Source organism: Capra hircus, chromosome 11, assembly GCF_001704415.2.
Source record: "Capra hircus breed San Clemente chromosome 11, ASM170441v1, whole genome shotgun sequence".
Classification (NCBI taxonomy): Eukaryota; Metazoa; Chordata; class Mammalia; order Artiodactyla; family Bovidae; genus Capra; species Capra hircus.
In genome coordinates, this window is record NC_030818.1 from 103812921 (window position 1) to 103833630 (window position 20710).

The 20710-nt window shown below is 63.2% G+C and overlaps 1 protein-coding gene across 3 annotated transcripts in view; it reads left to right on the forward strand.

The window, feature by feature from the left end:
* Window positions 5813-20710, forward strand: part of ADAMTSL2 (ADAMTS like 2) — a 35780-nt gene continuing 20882 nt past the window's right edge. The window contains exons 1-9 of one of the 3 annotated variants that reach the window (XM_018056157.1): window positions 5813-6427; window positions 9148-9238; window positions 9799-9941; window positions 10837-10912; window positions 12005-12107; window positions 12619-12764; window positions 12899-13022; window positions 17051-17131; window positions 19361-19536. In XM_018056157.1, the coding sequence (XP_017911646.1) occupies window positions 5928-6427; window positions 9148-9238; window positions 9799-9941; window positions 10837-10912; window positions 12005-12107; window positions 12619-12764; window positions 12899-13022; window positions 17051-17131; window positions 19361-19536 (1440 nt within the window). In that variant the 5' untranslated portion in view covers window positions 5813-5927. Of the gene's footprint in view, window positions 6428-6829; window positions 7160-9147; window positions 9239-9725; window positions 9942-10836; window positions 10913-12004; window positions 12108-12618; window positions 12765-12898; window positions 13023-17050; window positions 17132-19360; window positions 19537-20710 lie in introns of those variants that run through there. The other 2 variants (XM_018056159.1, XM_018056160.1) reach the window with 2 other exon arrangements.

Here is a 20710-nt window from a genome sequence, read left to right on the forward strand (position 1 = left end):
GAGCTCCCTCACACCTTTCCAGAAAACTCTCTGTTTCGTTGTACCTGGCTGGAGCCTGTTTCTGCTGCCTGCAATGAAAAATCCTACTTGGGACATGTGGTTGCATCTTTTTCTGCTCATGTGCCTTCTTTCTAGGCACTCACACCCTCAGTGTGAAGTCCAGGGTCTCCAGGAGAACCCAGGCCATCCCTGCCCAGCTATCTCCCCTCAGCACCCCCAGCCTCCCTTGTGCGCCCAGAACCTCCTCCTGGCCTCCCTGCCTTCCTGGAAAGAGCACCCTTCCTCCACCTCTGCGTCTGGGGGGAAGGCTCGCCACCCGGCACAGGTAAGCTGACGTGCTCTGCGCTGGGCCCCAACACGCTGCTCTCTCCCATCCGAGCATCCGCGCCTCTGTACGGAGCTGCTCGGGTTGTGTGTGGGGAGCTGCTTGGGTTGTGTGCCTGGGGCTCGGTTGGCCAGTTCCCCGCCCAAGCCCCGGGCAGAGCCTGGCACGTGGTGGGTGGTCAGCAGACACTGGCTGGATGAATGATTCTGTGAAAAGAATGAATCAAAGTTGGGAGAGGCGGGCGGCAGCGCGCTTCAGCCTGGCACTTAGTAGCCCCGTGCCACTCCAAATGGGAAAACCAGGCCCTGCCATGCGTGCGTGCGTGCGGCTCTGGGTAAGAGGCAGGTGACTCCCGGTGAGCTGGTCACCACCTCTGCCCCCCAGCCCCGGCTTCCAGGAGGAGCAGAAATCGTGCGGTGAGGACATGGATTGGACGTCAGGTGCTAGGACAGAGCTCTCTGGGGCTACAACCCCCCACTCGGAAGTGGGAAAACATCCCACAGTTGGTTTTGTGCATGAGTGTGTGTGTGTTTTTTTGCAGCTGTGAACTCCAGGGCCAGGGCTGAGAGCTTGGGGAAGGGAAAAGGAGAAGGGGGGAGGGGCCGGGTGTGCGGGGGAGCTGCACGTGTGTTGTAGCGATTAAGGAGGAAGGGGGCTGAGGAGGGGCCCGCCCTGAAGAAGGGAGACAGGTGGCCAGGCTGGGGCGAGGGGCTGCGGCAGAGGACCACCCCCTCACTGCCTCTAAGGAGGGGGTGGAGCGCAGAACGGAGGTCAGGGTGCAGCCTGCGTGTGCTCCCGGCCGAGACCTGGTGGCCTGGAGACAGACCAGCTGGCCTGGGGGAACGCTCTGAACAGGACTGGAGTGACCCTCCGTTCTCACTGGTGCCAGGGCAGCGATCCGCCTGGGGAGCTGGGAGGGGGCGCAGAGCAGAAGAAGCAGGCTGGTTGCTTGGGGGTGGCACTGCCCCTGAAGGCACACGGCAGGGAGCCGGGCTGGGAGCCCAGCTCAGCCTGGGCAGGCTCGGAGCCAGCAGAGACGTGAGCTGGCACCCCGTCCGCCCTGCTGCCTGGGGCTCTGCCTGCCAGCTGGCCTCTGATACGCCCCCCACCACCCCACCGTCAGCTGCTCTTGCTGGGGTCACTGTAGACCCCACAGGAAGCACGCCTGGATCCTCCTGCCAGGGTGTCTGCCCCCGGGGGTTGCCTCTGAATTCACAGTGTAGCTCTGTCCTGCCTGACCCCTGGAGACGGGCGGGGAGCGCTCACAGTTTCAGCCGTGCTGCCCCGTGTATCTTGAAAACCATTTACGCACACAGACGTTCATTCAGCGCTGGCGCTTGCCAAGCTCTCTTCCTATTTTGTCCCTCTGGGCTGTGTCAGCGGCTGGACGTCTCTTTCTCTCCCCACTTTACAGAGGAGAAGACTGAGGCTCAGAGAGGCAGGGAGGCTGGCATTGCTCCTGGCCGAGGCACCCAACCCCTACTGCAGGCAGCATGCCCCCTGTCCCCAGCAGATGGTGCTGGTGCCAGTGAGACCCAGCAGGGTCTGGGTGGGGTGGGCCGCCTGACCGGGCAGCCCAGCCTGGGGAGCAGGGAGGGGAAGCTGACCCGCCCTCCCCTCCCCTCAGGTTTTATAGAGGTGCTGAAATGCCCGGAATGCCGCACGGCTCCCACCTCCCGGACAGCTGCCTGTCTGCCCGGCTGGGCCTGCAGAGCAGGGCCAGCTGCTGCACTCGCGTTCTCCATGTTTTGAAGCCCCAGCCTGGAGCTCCGGTCACCCCCAAGCACGGCAGGCCTTGGCTCTGGGTGCAGGTATCCCCCGAGGCGCCTCCGGCCCCATTCCTGGGCACTGATGCTCCTGAGCCCTTTGTTGGGGCCCCCAGGCTGGTGTGCCAGCCCAGATCTCCACAACCGGCGCTATGTCCGGCTAATGGCTGGACGCGAGCAGCTCACGCTGCCCCCAGCTCCTGCACAGCTGCCGGGTGAGCCAGGCGAGGGCTCTGCCCTCTTCGCTCCGCAGCCTTGCTGTGCCCTCTGCCCCCAGAGCCTTGGTCTCCTCACAGACGCAAGGGACGCCCGCCACTGTCCCACAGGGTCTCTGTGATCCTGGGCAGGTGCACTGGCTCTGGGAGCAGCTGGCCCAGGAAGCGCTGTGCGTCTGTTCCTGAGAAGCAGCGAAGAGCCGATGCGGGTCATTACAGGGGATCCTCTTCTGAAAGGTGGGCCTTAGCATCCATGCACGGAGACAGCTGTCCAAGGGACCTGGGGGCCGGGAGCAGGGCCGGGACGGGGACACAGGCTTGTCGTCCCCTGCGCCCCACCCCCCACTGTGGCAGCACACTGGGCCTGCCTCTCTGTGCAGAGGAGAGAGTGAGGCTGAGACGGGATGGAGCTCCTGGGCACCTGGCCTTCCTGGGGGACTTCTACATATCGGGGCTGGCTGTGTAATCCAGGAGCCCAAGGACGCAGGTCCCGCCCACCCCCCTGGCCTGGCGGTGGGCTGTCCCTGGAGCTGCAGTGGCGAGCTCACGTCCCAGTTGTGCCAGGGCCCCCCAGGGCCCCATCCTTCCTCCAGATCTGGGGACAAGGGCGCCTCTTTCTTGTGAATTTTAAGAGCGAGGAGGCCTACACGTAGAGGTCCCCGCTTGAATGTCAGGACTTGGCCTAATGGAAAACGGCAGTGCTGGGAAGGAGGGAGGAGGAGAGCTCTGGGGCAGACTGCTGGTCCCTGGGGCTCCCTGGTGGCTCAGATGGCAAAGAATCCGCCTGCAAGGTGGGAGACCCGGGTTCGATCCCTGGGTGGGGGCAGACCCTCTGGAGGAGGGCACGGCAACCCACTCCAGTATTCTTGCCTGGAGAACCCTATGGACAGAGGAGCCTGTAGAGATAGAGTCCATGGGGTCGCGAAGAGTCAGGTGTGACGGAGCGATGGACGCGTGCACTGCTGGCCGCAGTGGTCTGTGGAGGAGGGGCCTCCCGGAGCGGGGAGAGCAGAGAAACCTGGGCCTGCCTTGGGCTGGGTGGGGAGCTCTGGGGGTGGGGTTGGCCACTGGGGCCTCTGCTGTGGCCTGGGCCTCTTTCGGTCCTGGCCCACCACTTCCAAACTGGCCGCAGCGGCCCTCGGTGGCTCAGTCCCCATTGGGAAGAAGGGCTCTGCTGTCAGAAGTGGCCCAGGGTGCTCCAGGCTCTGGGTGGGCAGCAGGACGTGGCCGGGGAGGGTGGGGGTCCTGGCTCTCCTGGCCGTGTTGGCGGGCCTCTGGGTACCAGAGTTGAGGACCCCCTCGCAGGATCTCTGGCCCTGGTCCCCCACCTTCCGAGCTCTGTTTTAGATACTCGGCTGTACAGGACAGGGCCCAGCTCCCAGCGTGACTGTCCAACCACCAGGACCGCCAAGCCGGTCACCCCTGGCCCACTGTGCCCCTCTCCCTCCCTGACCTGTCCCTTCCCTGAGCAGGCTCCTCTCCTTCCGCCTTGTTCCACGCTTCACCTCACCTTCCCGCAGAAATGTGCACGCTTTCCTGTTTCCAAGCTCTTCAGAAATCCAGGTCTGGCAAAATCTCTCTAAAAAAAAAAAAAAACAGGTGTTCACAGCATCTCCAGGCCGGGCTGCACAGAAAGTGGTAGGGACACCTCCCCCTCACCCCAAACGACAGGGGCTGCCAGACAAATCCGCCCTTCCACGCGCTGAGCACCTTCTATATGCTGGGCCCTGGTAGGTGCCAGGGATGCGGTGTGAGTCCCAGCCATTGGTCGGGAAGCCAGATCAAAGTGCTGGGCTGCTGCCTGGTGGGCTTCCTGGAGGAGGTGTGCTCAGGAGATCATCTGGAGGGCCAGGAACGTCCAGATGGGTGCGAACAAGGGCTCCAGGGAGGGGCTGGCAGGAACCAAGATGGGGGCTCCGAGCCACTTCTTTCTGTGACACCCCAGGGAGCCTGGGCATTGTCAGGGCTGGGAAATGGCAATTCGGAGGGCCCCCAGGTGAGCTGAGGGTGAGCAGAGGGTGATCTGGGGCTCAGTGCAAAACGGGCAGCCCCTCATTCACCAACAGGTCAAAGCTTCCTCTTTCTTCCAGGGCCGCTCCCTCTTAACATTGTGCTCCGCTGGGCCCGGGGAGGTCGTGGTGTGAGCGCTTGGGACTCCACCAGAGACTCCGCCTGATCCTGGCTCCCCAGGGGGCAAGAGGCAGACCTGAGAGGTACAGGGGGTGGGCTGTCCCGCAGCAGAGGCTCCATCGCCCCATGCGATGTCACCCCCAGAACACAAACTCTAAGATGATGCGATTAAACCTTCGGCAACAGTGATGGCAGAGCGTGGACCCCAGGTGTGGCCTCTTCTGAGCCGGGCTGCTGTTCTGGTCGCTGACACTTAGGCCCTCTGGATCTGCCGTCCAGGTCTGGCTGCAGCCCCACAAAGTGGGCCCAGAGGGCACGTGAGGACCAGGAAGCCTGGCCTGACCGGTTCTGCGGAACTGACGGCAGCTCTGCGCTGGGCACACGACAAGGGCTTCGGTTGTGCTTCCTGGCTGTGCTTGATTCTTTACCAACCACCCCCCGCAATTCTTAGGGTCTTCAGGGCCCCGGGCCTTCCCCCAGACCACCAGTGGACCAATCCGTGGTCAGAGCTCCCTGTGGGTCTGGAGTTTGGGGGAAGGCTGGTGTCCCTTCGGGAAGGGGAGCCCCAGCCAGCTCCTGGAGGTAGAGGGTGGTGTGGGGGTGGATGGGGGGCTGGCCCAGGTCACACACCTGCTGGAGGTCCCAGAGCCAGGGTGGCAGCCTGCCTCCCGGCGCTGTCCCACTGGGCTAAGAGAAGGCACTGGGGCGTTTGCGCCGGCTGGCTGTAGGGTCCCTCCCACGGGAAACCATTAGTCACTCTGGCTCTGGCTGGACGTGGATCCAGCTATGTCCGGAGAGCTAGGACTCTGACTGGGGACACAGAGCCCTGGTGCTCGGCTGGAGGGGCGGGGTGGGGCGGGCAGAGGCCCCAGCATTCGAGAGTGATCAGCAGGGTGTCTGTGAGGGGGTCGGTGAGTGTGTGCTCCTGTATGTGTGTGTGCATGCATGGGTGTACACACATGTGCAGCACGTGTATGTGTGCACGTGTGTACATGTGTGTACATGTGTGTGCACGTGTGTGCGTGTGCATGCTTACCAGGGCTGTGTGACAGGTCCCATCGTGTCGGTGATCCAGTGTGCCAACAGGGGGCAGCGTGGGCCTGGGTTCCACCGAACATCACAGGGGCCCCAGGGGAAGAAAAGCAGAGATGGATAAGACCTGCCTCCCCAGAGTCTGGAGAGGATGAACGCGATCCAAGAGCCTGCTGTGGCGGGGATGTGCTCACCAGGGGGCTGGGCTGTGCTGCTTACCAGATGTGCGAGCCTGGGCATCCCTGGGCAGTCTCGGAGCCTCAGTTTCTCCGTCTGTAAAATGGGGATCTCCTAGCTCTCTGCAGGCAGGGAGGACTCACGCAGGAGGGACAACGGTGGCAGGGCGGCGGGTGCGGTTGCTGGCTCTCCTCCCCCGCCGCTCCTGCTGGTGGCAGAGCTTCCCAGGGGTGGAATAGTTCTCGGCCTGGAGGAGCTCCGCAGTTCCTTCCGGCAGGGAGGATGCAGGAGGGGGAGGGCTCTCCAGGCGCCGCTGTGAGCTGTCTGCAGCGCGGAGGCCGGGGATGGCTGCAGTGGCCCGGGGTCGACCCCTTCCACACCCGCCGTGTGTGGAGGTGCCCCTGTGTGCCGGGCTCCGGAGGGTCTGGTGTGTGGGGTGGGGGCCGGACCTGCTTCCGGGGCTACTTGCAGTGTCTGGGGTGCCCCCTGGGTGCCGGGGAGGGAGGGGGGTGCGGCTGGAGTGCATGCTGCTGGCTCCGTGCTCTGCTCCACGCTCTGACTCAGCAGGAACGCAGGCTGGAGCCCCACGCCGGCCTGCCAGGGGCTGCCCAGCTGGCGCGCGCCCAGCCAGGCCGTGTGCCCTGCCAAGCTGGTGTGAACATCTGCGAAGCTCCGGGCTCCTCCCCGCCGCTGGCTCCGGCTGTGCAAGCTGTCTGGTCCGCGGGCCGCGGGCCCTCCTGTCCCGTCCCCGGACCCTTGGCTGGGGCCTGCGCCGGGTCTCGGTCAGTCCCTCCGCTGCTCAGGAGAAATGTCTCCAAGCCTTGCTGGGTGACCTCAGAGCCCGGTGTCCCCGCCCCCGACCCCAGCCTCACCATCTGTAAGCACCAGCCATCAGATGGCCGCCTCACACACCTAGGATCCATTCTGGGGAGGGGCAGAGACGGCACCCCCCCACACACCCCGCCCCCCGAAGGAAGCAGGCATCCAACGGACCAAGCCTGGGGCTCAGTTCTGCTCCCCCACCCTCCCCACCGAGCTCCCCTGTGACCCCGGGCCAGCGGCCACTCTGTCTGGTTACCCAGACACGCGGTCCCGCGTGGTGGCCCCGGGCCGGCGGCCTCTCCACTCACGGCGGCGGCAGGCAGCTGGGCCGGCCTGGCTGTGCTCCAGAGGCGCGGAGCGGGTTAAAGTGTGCGCCGGGCCGGCCGGCGGGGCGGCGGGCGGGGGAGCAGCCTGGTGGGAAGTGTGAGTTCCTCCCCGTCTGCCTGACAGCTATAAAGGCCGCCGCGCCCGCCCGCCCGGCCGCTGCTGGGCTGCGCCTCCCTGGGAACCCCCTCTCGTGGGTGCGCTTTGAAGTGGAGGAGGGAGGCAGCCAGGGGGCGGGGGAGCAGACAGAGAGAGGCACAGCCCGCGGCCCTCGGCGTCCCAGCCTCCCCCTGCACCGCGCACCTGGCTAGCCTGCCCGCGACCGCGGCCCTTTCCCCCACGAGGACACCCTGCCGAGCCCCGGCCAGGTAGGCCACCTCCCCCGCCGTCTCGCTTCCCTTCCCACGGCTGCCCTCCCAGGACGAAGGTGCGGCCCCCAGTGCCTGCAGGTCAGCCCCGGCCCCTTGGGGAGCCGTTATATAACAGGACCAGGGACTCCTGGGGGACTCCCTCTGAGCCCGGTCCGGGCAGTGGGAGTGGGGGTCCCTCAGCTCCTAGCCTCCCCGAGCCCAGAGCCCTCACTTGCAGGGCAAGCCTCTCCCGCTGGCCGGTGGTGGCTGTTTTTGGACCCCAGGGAGGGCTGGATCCCGCGTGAGCCGGGCCTGGCCTGCAGCCACGGCTGTCTGGGAGCCTTAATGAAAACCAAGTGTGCAGCCGGCTCAGCACCTGTCTTCAGCCCGCAGGCAGGAGCCGGGGCCACAGACGAGCCAATGGGACTGCCGACGGGGGTCCGTGCTCGCAGAGGGGGCTGGTGGGGGTGCAAGTGGGGGCCTGCGGGGGAGGGGCAGCCCCTGGGTGGCGGGCGGGCAGGCAGGCAGGCAGGCGGTTGGGGAGTTGCGGATCTTAAGGTCTCAGCTCCAAATTTTGGGGTGGACTGCTGCCGTGTCTGGGGCAGGGAGACATTCTTGGGGTGCGAGGCTGGCATTGGCGTAGCTCCTGGAAATTTGCAGGTGCTTGAGCCCACGAGGAGGTGAGGTTTGGTGGAGGAGGAGAGGGGGCAGATGAGGAGCTGTTTTCAGGCCTGGCAGGCATCGGGCGGAGGGTGCTTTCTACCTTCTTTCACTGGAATTTATCTGTTTGCCCTGGGGTCTGGGGGCTAGTTGGCCACATAGATGGCTGTGTGGCTTTGGGCAAACTGGCTCCCCTCTCTGGTTCTGGGCTAGAGGAGGATGGGCTTGGGGGTTTCCGAAACTCCTCCAACCCACTGGCAAGTGACACATAGGACCTGAGACAGACCCTGGCCAGAGGTCACTGCAGGCCCCCAGCTGGTACTACTATCTCAGGGGCAGATAAGGGAAGCTGAGGGCCCAGGAGGCTGGAGGCAGCCCTTGATTTGAACCCTGGCAGGGAGGACAAGTATGGGCTTACCTGGTGGTTCAGTGGTGAAGGATCCTTCTGCCAGTGCAGGAGACGTGGGTTCGATCCTGGGTCCGGGAAGATCCCCTGGGGAAGGAAATGACAACCCACGCCAGGATTCTTGCCTGGGAAATCCCATGGACAGAGGAGCCTGGCGGGCTACAGTCCATGGGGTTGCAAGGAGCCGCACACGACTGAGTGACTAAGCTGTAGCAGGGAGGTCAAGTCGTGTTTTGGGCTGGGGGTGCTGGACTTCTTGGGAAGGAAACAGCCCCAGGGTGGCCCTGGGTCACCCTCACGCCAAGGCCCCGGAGGTGCAGGCTGAGTGTCTTTTTTTGGGAGGGAGGGGACAGAGGTGCCTGGGCTCTGCGGAGTCTGGGGTCCCTCCATGGCAGGGAGCTGCTGTGGCCAGGGAGGGCCTGGCAGAGTCTGCACGTCCACACCCTCTCCAGCAGCTCCACATGGCCGGTGGGGAGGATCGCTCTCCCACGTAGGTCAGCAAGTGCTGAGCAGACAAAAGTCCCAGGGTGCTCTTGCTTGGGCCAGGTCCAGCGGCCGAGGTAATACACTGATCCTTAGCTCCTTCTTCCAGGGGATGAAGCCTGGGCCTATTTGTGCCCCTGGGTTTCTCCCCAGACATCCTCCAAGGAGCTCAGGTATTCCGAGGCAAAGCTTGGCCCGTGTCCCCAAACGCCCTCAGATCCGGTGGACCGGGCTTAGCACGCACACCACCATCCTAGGGTCTCAAGCCCACGGCAGGCATGTCCAATCACTCACGGAGCCCACCCAACAGGGCTGGCAGGCAGCCACTACCAACAGATCCCAGATAATCTCAGGCCTCACTGGGTGGGCCTCAGGGGGTTTTTCACCAAAGCAGACTCTGGCCGCCTGCAAGGGGAGCTGGGCCTGGCCTGGCAGTGACTGTGGCCTTGCTTCCTAGGATGGAGGGCAGATGGCAGCCTTCACGATGGGCCCGGGCCCTGCTGGCTGTGGCCCTAGTGACTGGGAGTGCGTCGTCCACGGGGACCACGGTGAGTGGGGAGCACAGGCCCTCACCCAGATGGGCTGATGCTGAGAGCCACGTGGCAAGATGCAGGGCCGGGGCCCAGGGCACCCTCCACTCCCAGGAGCATGCCTTACACGCCGGTCAGGCCAGCCCCTGGGTGGGTGGGTGGGGGGCTCAGGCCACTCCAGCGTCTTGCCGGTTTGGCAGGCTGGGGGCTGCAGGGACTGGGTGCTCCCCTTCAGCGCAAAGACCCGGGGTGTAGCGTGTGGACAGGGGGGTTTGGGTCCTGCAGAACCCAGGCTGGCCAGCACCTTCCCGCAGGCCACTTGGGAGCGAAGGAGGATGGTTAGGTTTGGCGTTACGATCCCACCAAGCCCCCAGAAGGTTCCAGATCTCAAGATCAGGCAGCACCTGAGGTGCTCAGCTCTCTGGGAGGTCCCTCGGAGACCCCCCTGGAGGTCTGAGCCGGGGCTTCGAGCAACCCACCCAGGGGGCTGTGTCCTCCCGTCCAGGGCACGGGGTCGGCGGGCCCATCTGGCCAGGTGCTCCAGCCTCCTTTTAACCGTCGTGGGGCCTCTCACCCAGGACAACAGCCCAACGTCCAACAGCCTGGAGGTGGGCCCCGATGCCACCGCCTACTGGTGGGGAGAGTGGACCAAATGGACGGCGTGTTCCCGCAGCTGCGGGGCCGGGGTGACGTCCCAGGAGCGGCACTGCCTACAGCAGAGGTGCTGGTGTGAGAGCGGGGCCCGGGGGGCTGGCCGCCCAGACTGCAGAGGGGGGCGGGGAGGTGGGCAGCGGCTGCTGGGTGGGGGGCTCGGGCTGAACGCAGCCTTCAGGTTGAGGCTGCACAGGCCAGCTGAGCCAGTCAGTCTTTTCATTGGCCTCCCTTGGGGATGCAGCTTCTGTCGGGTCCCAGGCAAGGGTGTCCTGCGGTTCATCCCTCTCTGGGGCACTGGGAAAAGAAGACCCTGCCTAGGGCTCTTTCAAGGAGTGGTCAGGTCCGCCTTGGCCTTCTCTCTCCTGAAGACCCAAGTTGAATAAACATGGGGTAAGCCTCCAGTGCAGCGGTCACTGCTGGCCAGACCTGCGTTCACATCTTGCCTCTGCAGCTTCCTAGCTGTGTGACCTTGGGGAAGTCACTTAACCTCTCTGAGTATCAGTTTCCTCTTTGTGGAGTGGAGATTATGCTCGAGCCCACCTGATGTTTCTGAGGATGTGAGACTGTATGTGTGTGTGTGTGCGTGCATGTGTGTGTGTGCGTGCGTGCGCGTGTGCGTGTATGTGTGTGCAGAGGGCTGGGCCCGTGGTGAACGCTGTTCTGCCATCACTAATTCTGTGGCCTAAGACTTTGCACTGTGTGCTGAGGACTCAGACATGAACGGGACCTCGCCCCGCCCCCAGGAAGAGGCTGAGAAGAACCCTGAAACTATGGGGGTGCCTGTGACAGGAGCAGGCTCTGCTGGAGCAGCGGAGATGGAGTGGGGCAGAAGGAGGCCTTGGTCAGAGGAGCCCGCGGAGGCTCGGGGCTGGGGCACGCTGTCCAGGGGAGGGCTGGGAGCAGGGTCAGGACGGCAGCCGGCCACTCCTGACCTGAGCTCACAGCCCGGGTCCTCCCTCCAGGAAGACGTCTGTAACGGGCGCCGGGAACCGGACCTGCACGGGCACATCCAAGAGGTACCAGCTGTGCAGAGTGCAGGTGAGGCCCGCCCGGCTGGACCACCGCCACCCTCCAACCCCTCCCAGGCGGGACTCCAGGTGGCTTCCCAGTGGCCCCAGCCCTGCGGACACTCTGTCCTGGGTCTGCCTCCTGCATCCCAGTGAACAGAAGTGGGGGTGGGGGCCTCAGGCTCAGAACCCCTCTCCCTGCCTCAAGTCAAGCCCCTGGTGCCCACCATGGGCTGCGGGCACCTGAGCGGCGAGGGCCCGCTTCTGCTGGCAGGGCTCTCACGTGACCTCAGGGCTGGAGGCCTCTGGCCCCCTGCGTCCCCTGCACCCAGGGTGAACCATGTTCCCGGGGAGGCTTAATGTCACAGGTGGCCCCGTTCCAGCTGCAGCTCCCGCGTACCCGCTCCGTGCCCACGCACTCAGCCCCTGAGCCTTCTCTGTAGCAAGGTGGCCGGGCTGGGCTGGCTGGAGGCAGCCACTCTGGCTTGGCCTCCAGACATTTCACAATGATGGGGCCCGAGCCAGTCTGAACCCCACCCCCAGGGCGGGGTGGGGGGCAGAGAGGTGACCATGTGCGTCTTTGTGTCTGTGTGCACAAGGGGGGGTTCAGGGGTCAGCGGAAGTGAGCAGCCTGGCTTCTGGGTCGGCCTCGAGGGTCAGCTGCCCTCCAGACTCGAGTTCAGGAGGGACACTCGGCCAGCTGGACTTCTGGCCCCCTCGGGCTCCTCTTTCACGAAGTCAAGCCCATTCAGTCAATGCCCATGTCCCAGGCCCCGTGGCTGTGGCTGCAGACACGCAGATGGGCCCCTTTCCCCAGAAGGCAGGGTGAGCACAGGCCAGGCTGGTGTCCCTGCAGCTCCATGGGCAGCCAGGGTGGCGGGGGGTGATGGGGTCCAGCCTGCAGCAGCGGGAGGGCCCGCACACATGGGCCTGGAGGCCTGGTGCCCCCGCCCTCCTTCCAGAGAGCCTGACAGATTGAGAGCGGGGAGGAGAGGCCACTCCGCGGGCCTCGGCCCTGGCACGGCTGTGCCGGCTGCAGCCACTTCCTGCTCAGCCTGGACAAAAATGCCTTTGTCGGGCCGAGTTCCTCCCGGAGCCTCCCTCCCTGTCTCTCGCTCCCCAGGAGTGTCCGCCGGACGGGAGGAGCTTCCGCGAGGAGCAGTGCACCTCCTTCAACTCCCGCGTGTACAACGGGCGCACGCACCAGTGGAAGCCTCTCTACCCGGGTACCGCCGCCCTGGGCCGCGCAGCAGGGCCCGCCCCACAAGGCTCTGTCCCTTGTGGCCGCCCCCTGGGGACCACGGGAGGGAGCGCCCTTGTCCAGTGGGTGGGCAGGTGGGGAAACAGGCCTGGAGGGAGGGGGGGTCTTGTCGAAGGTCCCCAGTAGTTCAGGCAACCGTGTACAGGACTTGGGTTCTCCTGCTCATGGAGGAGGTGCAGGGTCCCCAGGACTGGCAGCCCGGGGCCACCAAGTCGGCCCAGACCTCCTGCAGAGGGGACGCTGCCCACTACTCACAGCACAGCAGAGGCTGGTCTCTGAGAGCCTGTCTGGGCCAGATCGTGTGCACCTCGGTCCCCATTCCTACCGCTGAGGCCCTGGGCAAGGTCCCTTGCACTATCCAGGTGTCAGTGCCTCCATCTGTGCCATGGACAGAGGGCTGTCTCCGCCGGGCGGGGGGGCGAGAGACGTCCCCGGCCCCGGCTCTGCAGCGCCCTGAGACCCCCGTCTCCCCGCAGACGACTACGTGCACATCTCTAGCAAGCCGTGTGATCTGCACTGCACCACCGTGGACGGCCAGCGGCAGCTCATGGTGCCCGCCCGCGACGGCACGTCCTGCAAGCTCGCCGACCTGCGAGGGGTCTGCGTGTCTGGAAAATGTGAGGTTGTTCAACACTGTAGCACAAGCACCCACTGGTCCCCTCGCGCCCGCCGCCCACCCCGTCCCCCCAGGCGGTGGCGGCCCCGGGGTCTCGCCTCGGCGCCCTCCCAGCAGCCTCTCCGCCTCCCTTTCTGCAGCCCATCGGCTGTGACGGGGTGCTCTTCTCCACCCACACACTGGACAAGTGTGGCGTCTGCCAGGGCGACGGGAGCAGCTGCACCCACGTGACGGGCAACTACCGCAAAGGGAACACCCACCTGGGTAAGAGCCTCGGGCGCCTGGGGTCCAGGGCCTGGGGCAGCCTGCCTCCGGCCGCCGAGTGACCGCGCAGGGTCCTTCCCCTCCTGGCCCCCTCGATCCTCTGCCCAGGCCCAGTGGGGCTGGCCCAGCAGCTCTGGAAGGACCCCTTGGGGACAGGACTGAGAGCAGCTCTGTGTTCGCACCCCTAGATCCCAGGTGCCCTGGTGTGCATGGGTCTGGGGTACCACCTGCAACTCAGCACAACCGACAGGGAGGTATCAGCCCCGCTTGTAGCAGGGGGAAACTGAGGCACACGGTCGGTCCTCGCTGCTGACCTGAGGGTGGGGCCTGGGCACATGGATTCTGGGGCCTGAGCTCTCAGACCCAGGTCCCCAGGGCTGAAGGGACATGCTGGGTCCCACCGGCCCCGGCTGACCCAGCGCAGAGCCAGCCCCTCTCTTTCCCGGGCCGTGGCTTGTCAGTGGCCTCACAGGAGCATCCACCTCTGGGGGCTGGGCCAACAGGGCGTCTGTGCATGTGCTGGGACTTGACGATTTTGGAGAGATGTTACTTATAATACTCGGGGTTAAATGGGAGGCATTCTTGGGTCTCGATTAATGCAGTGGGATTAAACTGGGTTATCACAGCCGCTGGACTGGGAGAGGCAGGGCAGCTCGAAACCCATTTAGCAGATGAGGAAACTGAGGCGCAGGGTGGGAATTGCCTACTTGAAGTCCCCCATGGAGGCCAGGCATGTCTGGATGGAACCAACCCTGGAGAGCACCTGAGGACTTGGCTGTTGGGACCGCACTGCTCCTGGAGGCGGAGCAGAGGGATAATTTTGGAGTTAGTGTTTGAGCCTGGACGTGGGACCCAGGGATGAACACGCCAACTGAGGAGGGTCAGGGTAAGAAAAGGAGGAGTGTCTCAGCAGAGGCCCAGCTGGACAGGGCTCTGAATAACGCTTGACAGGTACAGTGGGCAGAGGCAACTTCATTTGCAGGGCTCACTTTGGAAGGAGTGTGGGCAAAGACACTGTGTGCTTCTTGCCTTCCTTGCACACACCTGCCTTCAGGACCTTCTGCCAGGTCCTGGGGTGTGGACACAGCAGAGGGAGCGTTCAGGCAGTGCGTCTCTTTCTGAGCACCGCCTGTGTGCCAGGAGCTACAGGGTACGGGGGCCCATGCCTGCATGGAGCTCTCAGCTTGGGGGCCCGGGGGCTGACACGGAACCAGTCCCACCCAATTTTACCGAGTGCCTTCTGTGCATAGAGCCACACGCAGCAAGCTTAGCCTGCTCCCACCTCACGGCGTCTCCTCTGGGCAGGGCCTACTGCTGCCGTCATGTTATAGACGTGGAAACCGAGGTTAAGAAACTAGGTTAAGGTCACACAGCCAAAAGAGGCAGAGCTGGGTCTGAACCCAGAGAGCCTGATCCTGGGTCTGAGGTCCTAACCACTGACCCACGTGGTCCCCTGGTAGACCTGTGCATGGTAACCATGGTAACCACGGTGAGGAAGCTTGTGAGCTGGTTGCTAATTAAAAAATGAGTATACGGAAACTAAGATCATGGCGTCCAGTCCCATCACGTCATGGCAAATAGCGTCAGTCGGGGGTGAGAAGGTCGAGGCAGAGCAAGACGGAAGTGGGTAGCCAGTCGGAAACCAAGGGTGACAAGGAGCAGGGGTGGGATGCAAGCTCCCATCTGGGGCCCAGAGTTGATGTTCTGGCCACTGGCCAGAGGCAGTGGAAGCAGTGGCAGACTTTATTTTTTTGGGCTCCAAAGTCACTGCAGATGGTGACTGCAGCCATGAAATTAAAAGACACTTACTCCTTAGAAGAAAAGTTATGACCAACCTAGATAGCATATTCAAAAGCAGAGACATCACTTTGCCAACAAAGGTCTGTCTAGTCAAGGCTATGGTTTTTCCAGTGGTCCTGTATGGATGTGAGAGCTAGACTATAGAGAAAGCTGAGCGCCGAAGAATTGATGCTTTTGAACTGTGGTGTTGGAGAAGACTCTTGAGAGTCCCTTGGACTGCAAGGAGATCCAACGCGTCCATCCTAAAGGAGATCAGTCCTGACTATTCACTGGAAGGACTGATGATGAAGCTGAAACTCCAATACTTTGGCCACCTCATGCAAAGAGCTGACTCATTGGAAAAGACTGTTGCTGAGAAAGACTGAAGGCAGGAGGGGAAGGGGACGACAGAGGATGAGATGGTTGGATGGCCTCGCTGACTCGATGGACATGAGTCTGAGTGAACTCTGGGAGTTGGTGATGGACAGGGAGGCCTGGCCTACTGCAGTCCATGTGGTCACAAAGAGTCAGACATGACTGAGTGACTGAAGTGACTGAACTGATATGTGAACCTTCAATGGGCCACCCACTCCAGTACTCTTGCCTGGAGAATCACATGGACAGAGGAGCCTGGTGGGCTACAGTCCACGGGGTCGCAAAGAGTCAGACACAACTAAGCAACTGTGCACAAACCTTCATTTAAATAAGTGATATTTAAGCAAAGTCAACCAGTTAATCCTACAGAAAATCATCCCTAAGTATTCACTGAAGGACTGGTGCTGTAGCTGAAGCTCTAATACATTGGCCTCCTGATGCAAAAAGCCAACTCATTGGAAAAAGACCCTGATGCTGGGAAAGATTGAGGGTCGGGGAGAAGGCGACAGCAGAGGATGAGATGGTTGGATGGTGTCACTGACTCAGCGGACGTGAATTTATGCAAACTCCAGGAGATGGTGAAGGACAGGAAAGCCTGGCTTGCTGCAGTCCATGGGGTTGCAAAGAGTCAGACACGACCGAGCTTCTGAACAACAACAAGCATAGTCCTCACTTCCCAATCATCTAACCTCTAGAATTATTGTTGTGTCTGTCAGTGGGAAATACTAGGGCAGAAGATAAATGACTGTGTCCCTTTTCCCAACCCTGTAGCCAGCGACACCGGTTGGCAGTTTGAAATTGGCCACTGTGACAGGAAGTGTTTGCACCCTGGGAATAAGCCAGTACTGCAGGTCACAGCACCCGCCCTCCCACCAAGAGAGCTGGTAGTTAAGCATTTAGGGGCACCCTGCTGGCTGGAAGGACAAGCTCAGGGTCTTCAGATGCCTGCAAAGGGGAGCAGCCTGTAGAAGCGTCTCATCTGCCAGGTGGGCCCACATGTTCCTCAGGTGACCTGAGGGTCGGCTCCAGCAAACCTGATTCTAGAACCTTCTCACCATCTTCTCCTGGAAGGCTTTTTATTCTTAAGACTTTAAAAATCTCCCCTCCTTCTCCCCAGCGAACCCTCTACCACCTTCCAGCAGCACCGTCCCTTCCTCAGACCCTGCCCCCAAGACCCTTGGTCCCTTTGTAGGGGGCTCTGCGGGAGTCTCTGTGGCTGCCTCCTCACCTGCTGGGGCCTTTGATGACAGGCCCCGACCTGGGGCCGTGTACTTCCTCACCTACGTTTGTGATGTAGCAAGCCTGTAAAATAAATGCGATGTTATGACAGTGTGGGTTTTTAAAATAATAATAATGAGAGCGTCCTCAGGGCCAGACTCTGAGCTACCCAGAATCTCCTCCATCACCAAGTGCAGGGGCCGTCATCCCTGTGTGTGGATGAGAGCACGGAGGCCCGAGGCTCCAGCAGCTTGCCAAGGGCCACCTTGGTGACAGCGGCAGAGCAGGCCCAGGACGTTTCACTCTGGCCGATCTATGACCCCCATGGCCTGTGGCGTCCCTCGGGAGGAGCAGGGCAGGTACTCGGGAGCGGCACCCACGGCCTCAATAGGAAAGTGTCTTGGAATCTGGTACCGCACAGGCCGTGCCGGGGCGGCCAGTCAGCTTTCCAGGCTCACAGGTAGTTCCTGCAGAGCCATGCACTCGCCCCTTGGGGGCCTGGGTGCAGCTATTGGGTGGGGACAGGGCTGCCCTGAGACACTGCCTCTCGCCTTCCAGGAGCACAAGAGGGTGGTGACCACCATCCAGAGCTGCCTTTCCTCTCGAGAGGCGCCGGTCATAGCTGACCCACCGCTCACCACTGTCCCCTCCCCCAGGTTACTCTCTGGTGACCCACATCCCGGCTGGCGCCCGAGACATCCAGATCGTGGAGCGGAAGAAGTCTGCAGACGTGCTGGGTATGTGGGGCCCGGGCGGCTCGCGGGGCTGCGGATTTACACGGGGTGAGATGTACGGGCTGTGGGTGAATGGGGAGCACCTGGCCTTGCAGGGAGGGTGGTCCTGGAAGCCACAGCTCTGCCTGGGTGTGAGTGCCTGTGCATGGGGTGGGGGTGAGGGGGCCATCGGGAGGCTGACCTCATCCCAGGTGTGGAAAGACCTCACACTCGGGGCAGCTTGACACAAGAGGGGGCTGTGACTCAGGTAGTGAGCGCCCCATCCCTGGGGGGCCAGGCACGGAGAAAACTGGAGGTGCTGGAGGCGGCATCCCTGACCCCCCGTCCTGCCCCAGCATCTGAGGACTGACAGTCGGGGGTGAGAAGGTTGAGGCAGAGCAAGATGGAAGTGGGTGGCCAGTCGGAAACCAAGGGTGACAAGAAGCAGGGGTGGGATGCAAGCTCCCATCTGGGGCCCAGAGTTGATGTTCTGGCCACTGGCCATTCTGGTGGGAAGCCGGGTTCAGCTGGAGTCTCTGACCTGAGGACTCGAGTGCGTTGCGTGGTGGCCGAGGCAGTGAGGCCCACCTGGGGGACGGTGTCAGGAAGGCCTCCCTGTGCGGCTGGAGGTTGGTGGGGCCATGCACCTTGTCTGTACCCCTGGGGAGCCCCTTCTGGCCGAGGAGGACAGGTATTGACAACTGGGAGCTGACCTCTGCCAGGCAGGCCAGCTGTCCCTGAAGCCTGAGGCACCTCCCTGCCTCTCAAGGCATCTTCTTGGGGGCCAGGGCCGGCGGGGTGCAGCCACCCTTCCTGGGGGGTGCTGGCATGGGGGTGGGGTGTTTGCTAAAGGTCCCCGGGTTGAACCCTGCACAGGCTGTCAGCCCCAGCGTCTGGGCCCCTGAGCACCAGCCGCTGACCCGGCAGGTCTGCAGGCTCCAGGCCCCAGCCCCGGACCCAAGCGGGAGCCTGGCCTCTGCCAGGCCGGTTGCTCTGTGGCCTGCGGGGGAGGGCTGTGAGGCCAGGAAACACCGTGTTCCCAGAGCTGGCTGCAAAGACATCGTTCTTGAAACAGACGCGTGGAAATACCAAGGGCGGCCCAGAGCTCCGGGGAAGCCGCAGGAAGGAAGGTCATCACTGTCAGGAAGCGGGTTTTGGACGCGGGCCGGGGACCTAGCCCCATGCGCGAGCCCGGCCCCTCGGGTCCCCTTGCCCGGCCCATGCTCTTGTCCCCGTTATTTTTGACGGTGCTGCACGGAGGGTGCTCTTCCAGCGGGTGGAGGCTGCTCGCTGTGTCTGTCTGATAATAAATTAACTGCCGGGCTCCGCCGTGCGTGTTGCATCAGGAGCTTTGGAAGCTAAGCTCTTCCCTGCCTTCAGGCCAGTTCCTGGAACGGGCTCTAAGGACACCCTTTGGAAGAGATGCTGTCCCCGAGGTGGAGCCCCCCACCCCTGCCAGCCCTGAGGCCCCTGGGGAGCTCCAGCAGCCGGCTCTGGGCAGATGTTCCAGCCTGTTGCCAGGGGTGTTTGTGGGGGGGGTTCCAGTTCCGGGAGCAGACGTCCTTCCAAGGTCCTCAGTTCCAAGTGTCCACCACACCCTGCCTCAGAGAGAGGCTGACTGGGAGCCCTGCCCGGGAGAAGGGGCAGCCAGGTCTCCCAGCCTGGCAGAGTGTCACGCTCCCAGCAAGAGCACCAGGCCGGTCAGCTTGGGGTGGTCTGGTAGGGCCTGCAGGGGACGCTGGGACAGGGCTGCAGTGTCTCTCAGCTTGGACCCCATCGGGGCGGGAAGCTGAGAGTGGCGAGTCCCCCGAACTCATGGGGACTCTCTAGCAGAGCCGGGCTGGGCGGCCTGGTCCCAACCTGGGTGACTCCTGTGGTCTAGCGCGTGTCTAGACCTGGCCGCTCGGTCCTGACGCTCCTCATCGCCCTGCAGCCTGGGCCCTTCCCAGGCCACTAGAATGGCAGGACCAAGCGGGCCGTGGGCCAGCCATCCTTGGGTCATCTAGACAAGCCCTTGTTTATTTGAGGCTGGTTAGGAATGAGGACTCACGTATCCCCGGCCAGGGCCACATGCTCTGGCAGACGGAGCCTGCCCACTCCCACACCTCATGGAGGGTCCCCGCTTTGAGGGTTTGGGGAGGGTCACAGGGCCAGGCTAACCAGAGAGCCCGAGCGTGGGGTCCCATCCTCCCGGCCCTTCAGCCCCCGCCCCCCGACCCCGGCACGCGTGACTGGGCAGCTGTGGCCTTTCAGCTCTTGCAGATGAAGCCGGCTACTTCTTCTTCAACGGCAACTTCAAGGTGGACAGCCCCAAGAACTTCAACATCGCCGGCACCGTGGTCAAGTACCGGCGGCCCATGGACGTGTACGAGACGGGCATCGAGTACATCGTGGCCCAGGGGCCCACCAACCAGGGCCTGAACGTCATGGTGCGTGGGCCGCCGCAGGCGGGCACTCCCGGGCCTCCGCCCCCACGCACCTGGCGTGGTTCCTTCGCTCCCCGGTCACTTGCTGATTCACGCCCTCATCCCAGCCCTCACTCAGATCTGAGTTCCTTCTCTGGCCTCCCAGTGACTCATGAATTCACTGGCTGTTCGCTTGCTCACCCTCTCACCTGTGTGGTCCTCCCTCCCCCCCCCCCCGCCTCCTCCTTCCCCGCTTCTAGGTTAGCTCCCCTGGAGGATGCGCACAGCAGGGGCCCCCAGGACCTGCGTGGGGGGCTGAGGGCAGAAGGCTGATGGGGTGCGGGGGTGCGGGGGTGCGGGGGTGCAGGACCCCACTCCACTCCACAGTTGGGGATTGGAGCCCCCCATGGAGTTCCCTACTCCCGACTGCATGGACCCTCAGTGCCGAGGACGTGGCAGAGCCATCCCCGGATGCCGGCCCCAGGATGCTGGGGGTGGGGTGGGGGCCCGAGCAGAGGGCAAGAGGGTGCAGCCTTTAGGCCCAGCTTGCCAGGACTCTCCCCAGGGCTCCCGTCAGGAAATGCAGGTCACTGCCGCCTCGTGCCCAGCTCTGGAAGCGTAGCAGAACTGTCAGTGAGATCAGGGGCTGCTCAGAGGCAGTTCTGAGGCTCTCAGAGGCCTGCCGGCCTTCGTGGACACCAAGGGAGATGCTGGGAATGGAGCCCGCCCGCCTGGCTGATGCCGGAGGCTGGCCCGTGTCAGCCGGCAAACCCCTTCTGTCTCTTGCCTGGTTGCTTTCGGCCCTCCCGGGGCGGGGGCTACACTGAGGAGACTAACAGATGAACCAGAGACCCTCTTCCCTGAACCTACGCGTGCGTGCCTTCTCTAGACCACCTCCTCCCCGATCTTAAAATCTTTTCCATCCAGGCGCCTGACCAACCAGCCAGGCCAATTGCACTGTCCATGAGTCAGCATTTATTCTTACTTAGGGCCACCCTGCCTTCCTTACAAGTCGGGTGACAGCCTTACGTGCACTGCCTGAAGCTTGCTGGGAGGGTTTTCTTTCACAGCAACTTTTCAGGGTCACTCCGGAGCAGAGCTCATTTTCAGCTTGCACCCCCAGACCAAGCTGACCTGATTTTCCGTCAAGTTTGGCCATTGCCCTCCTATCTGACTTCATCAGAAGGGCACCCTACGC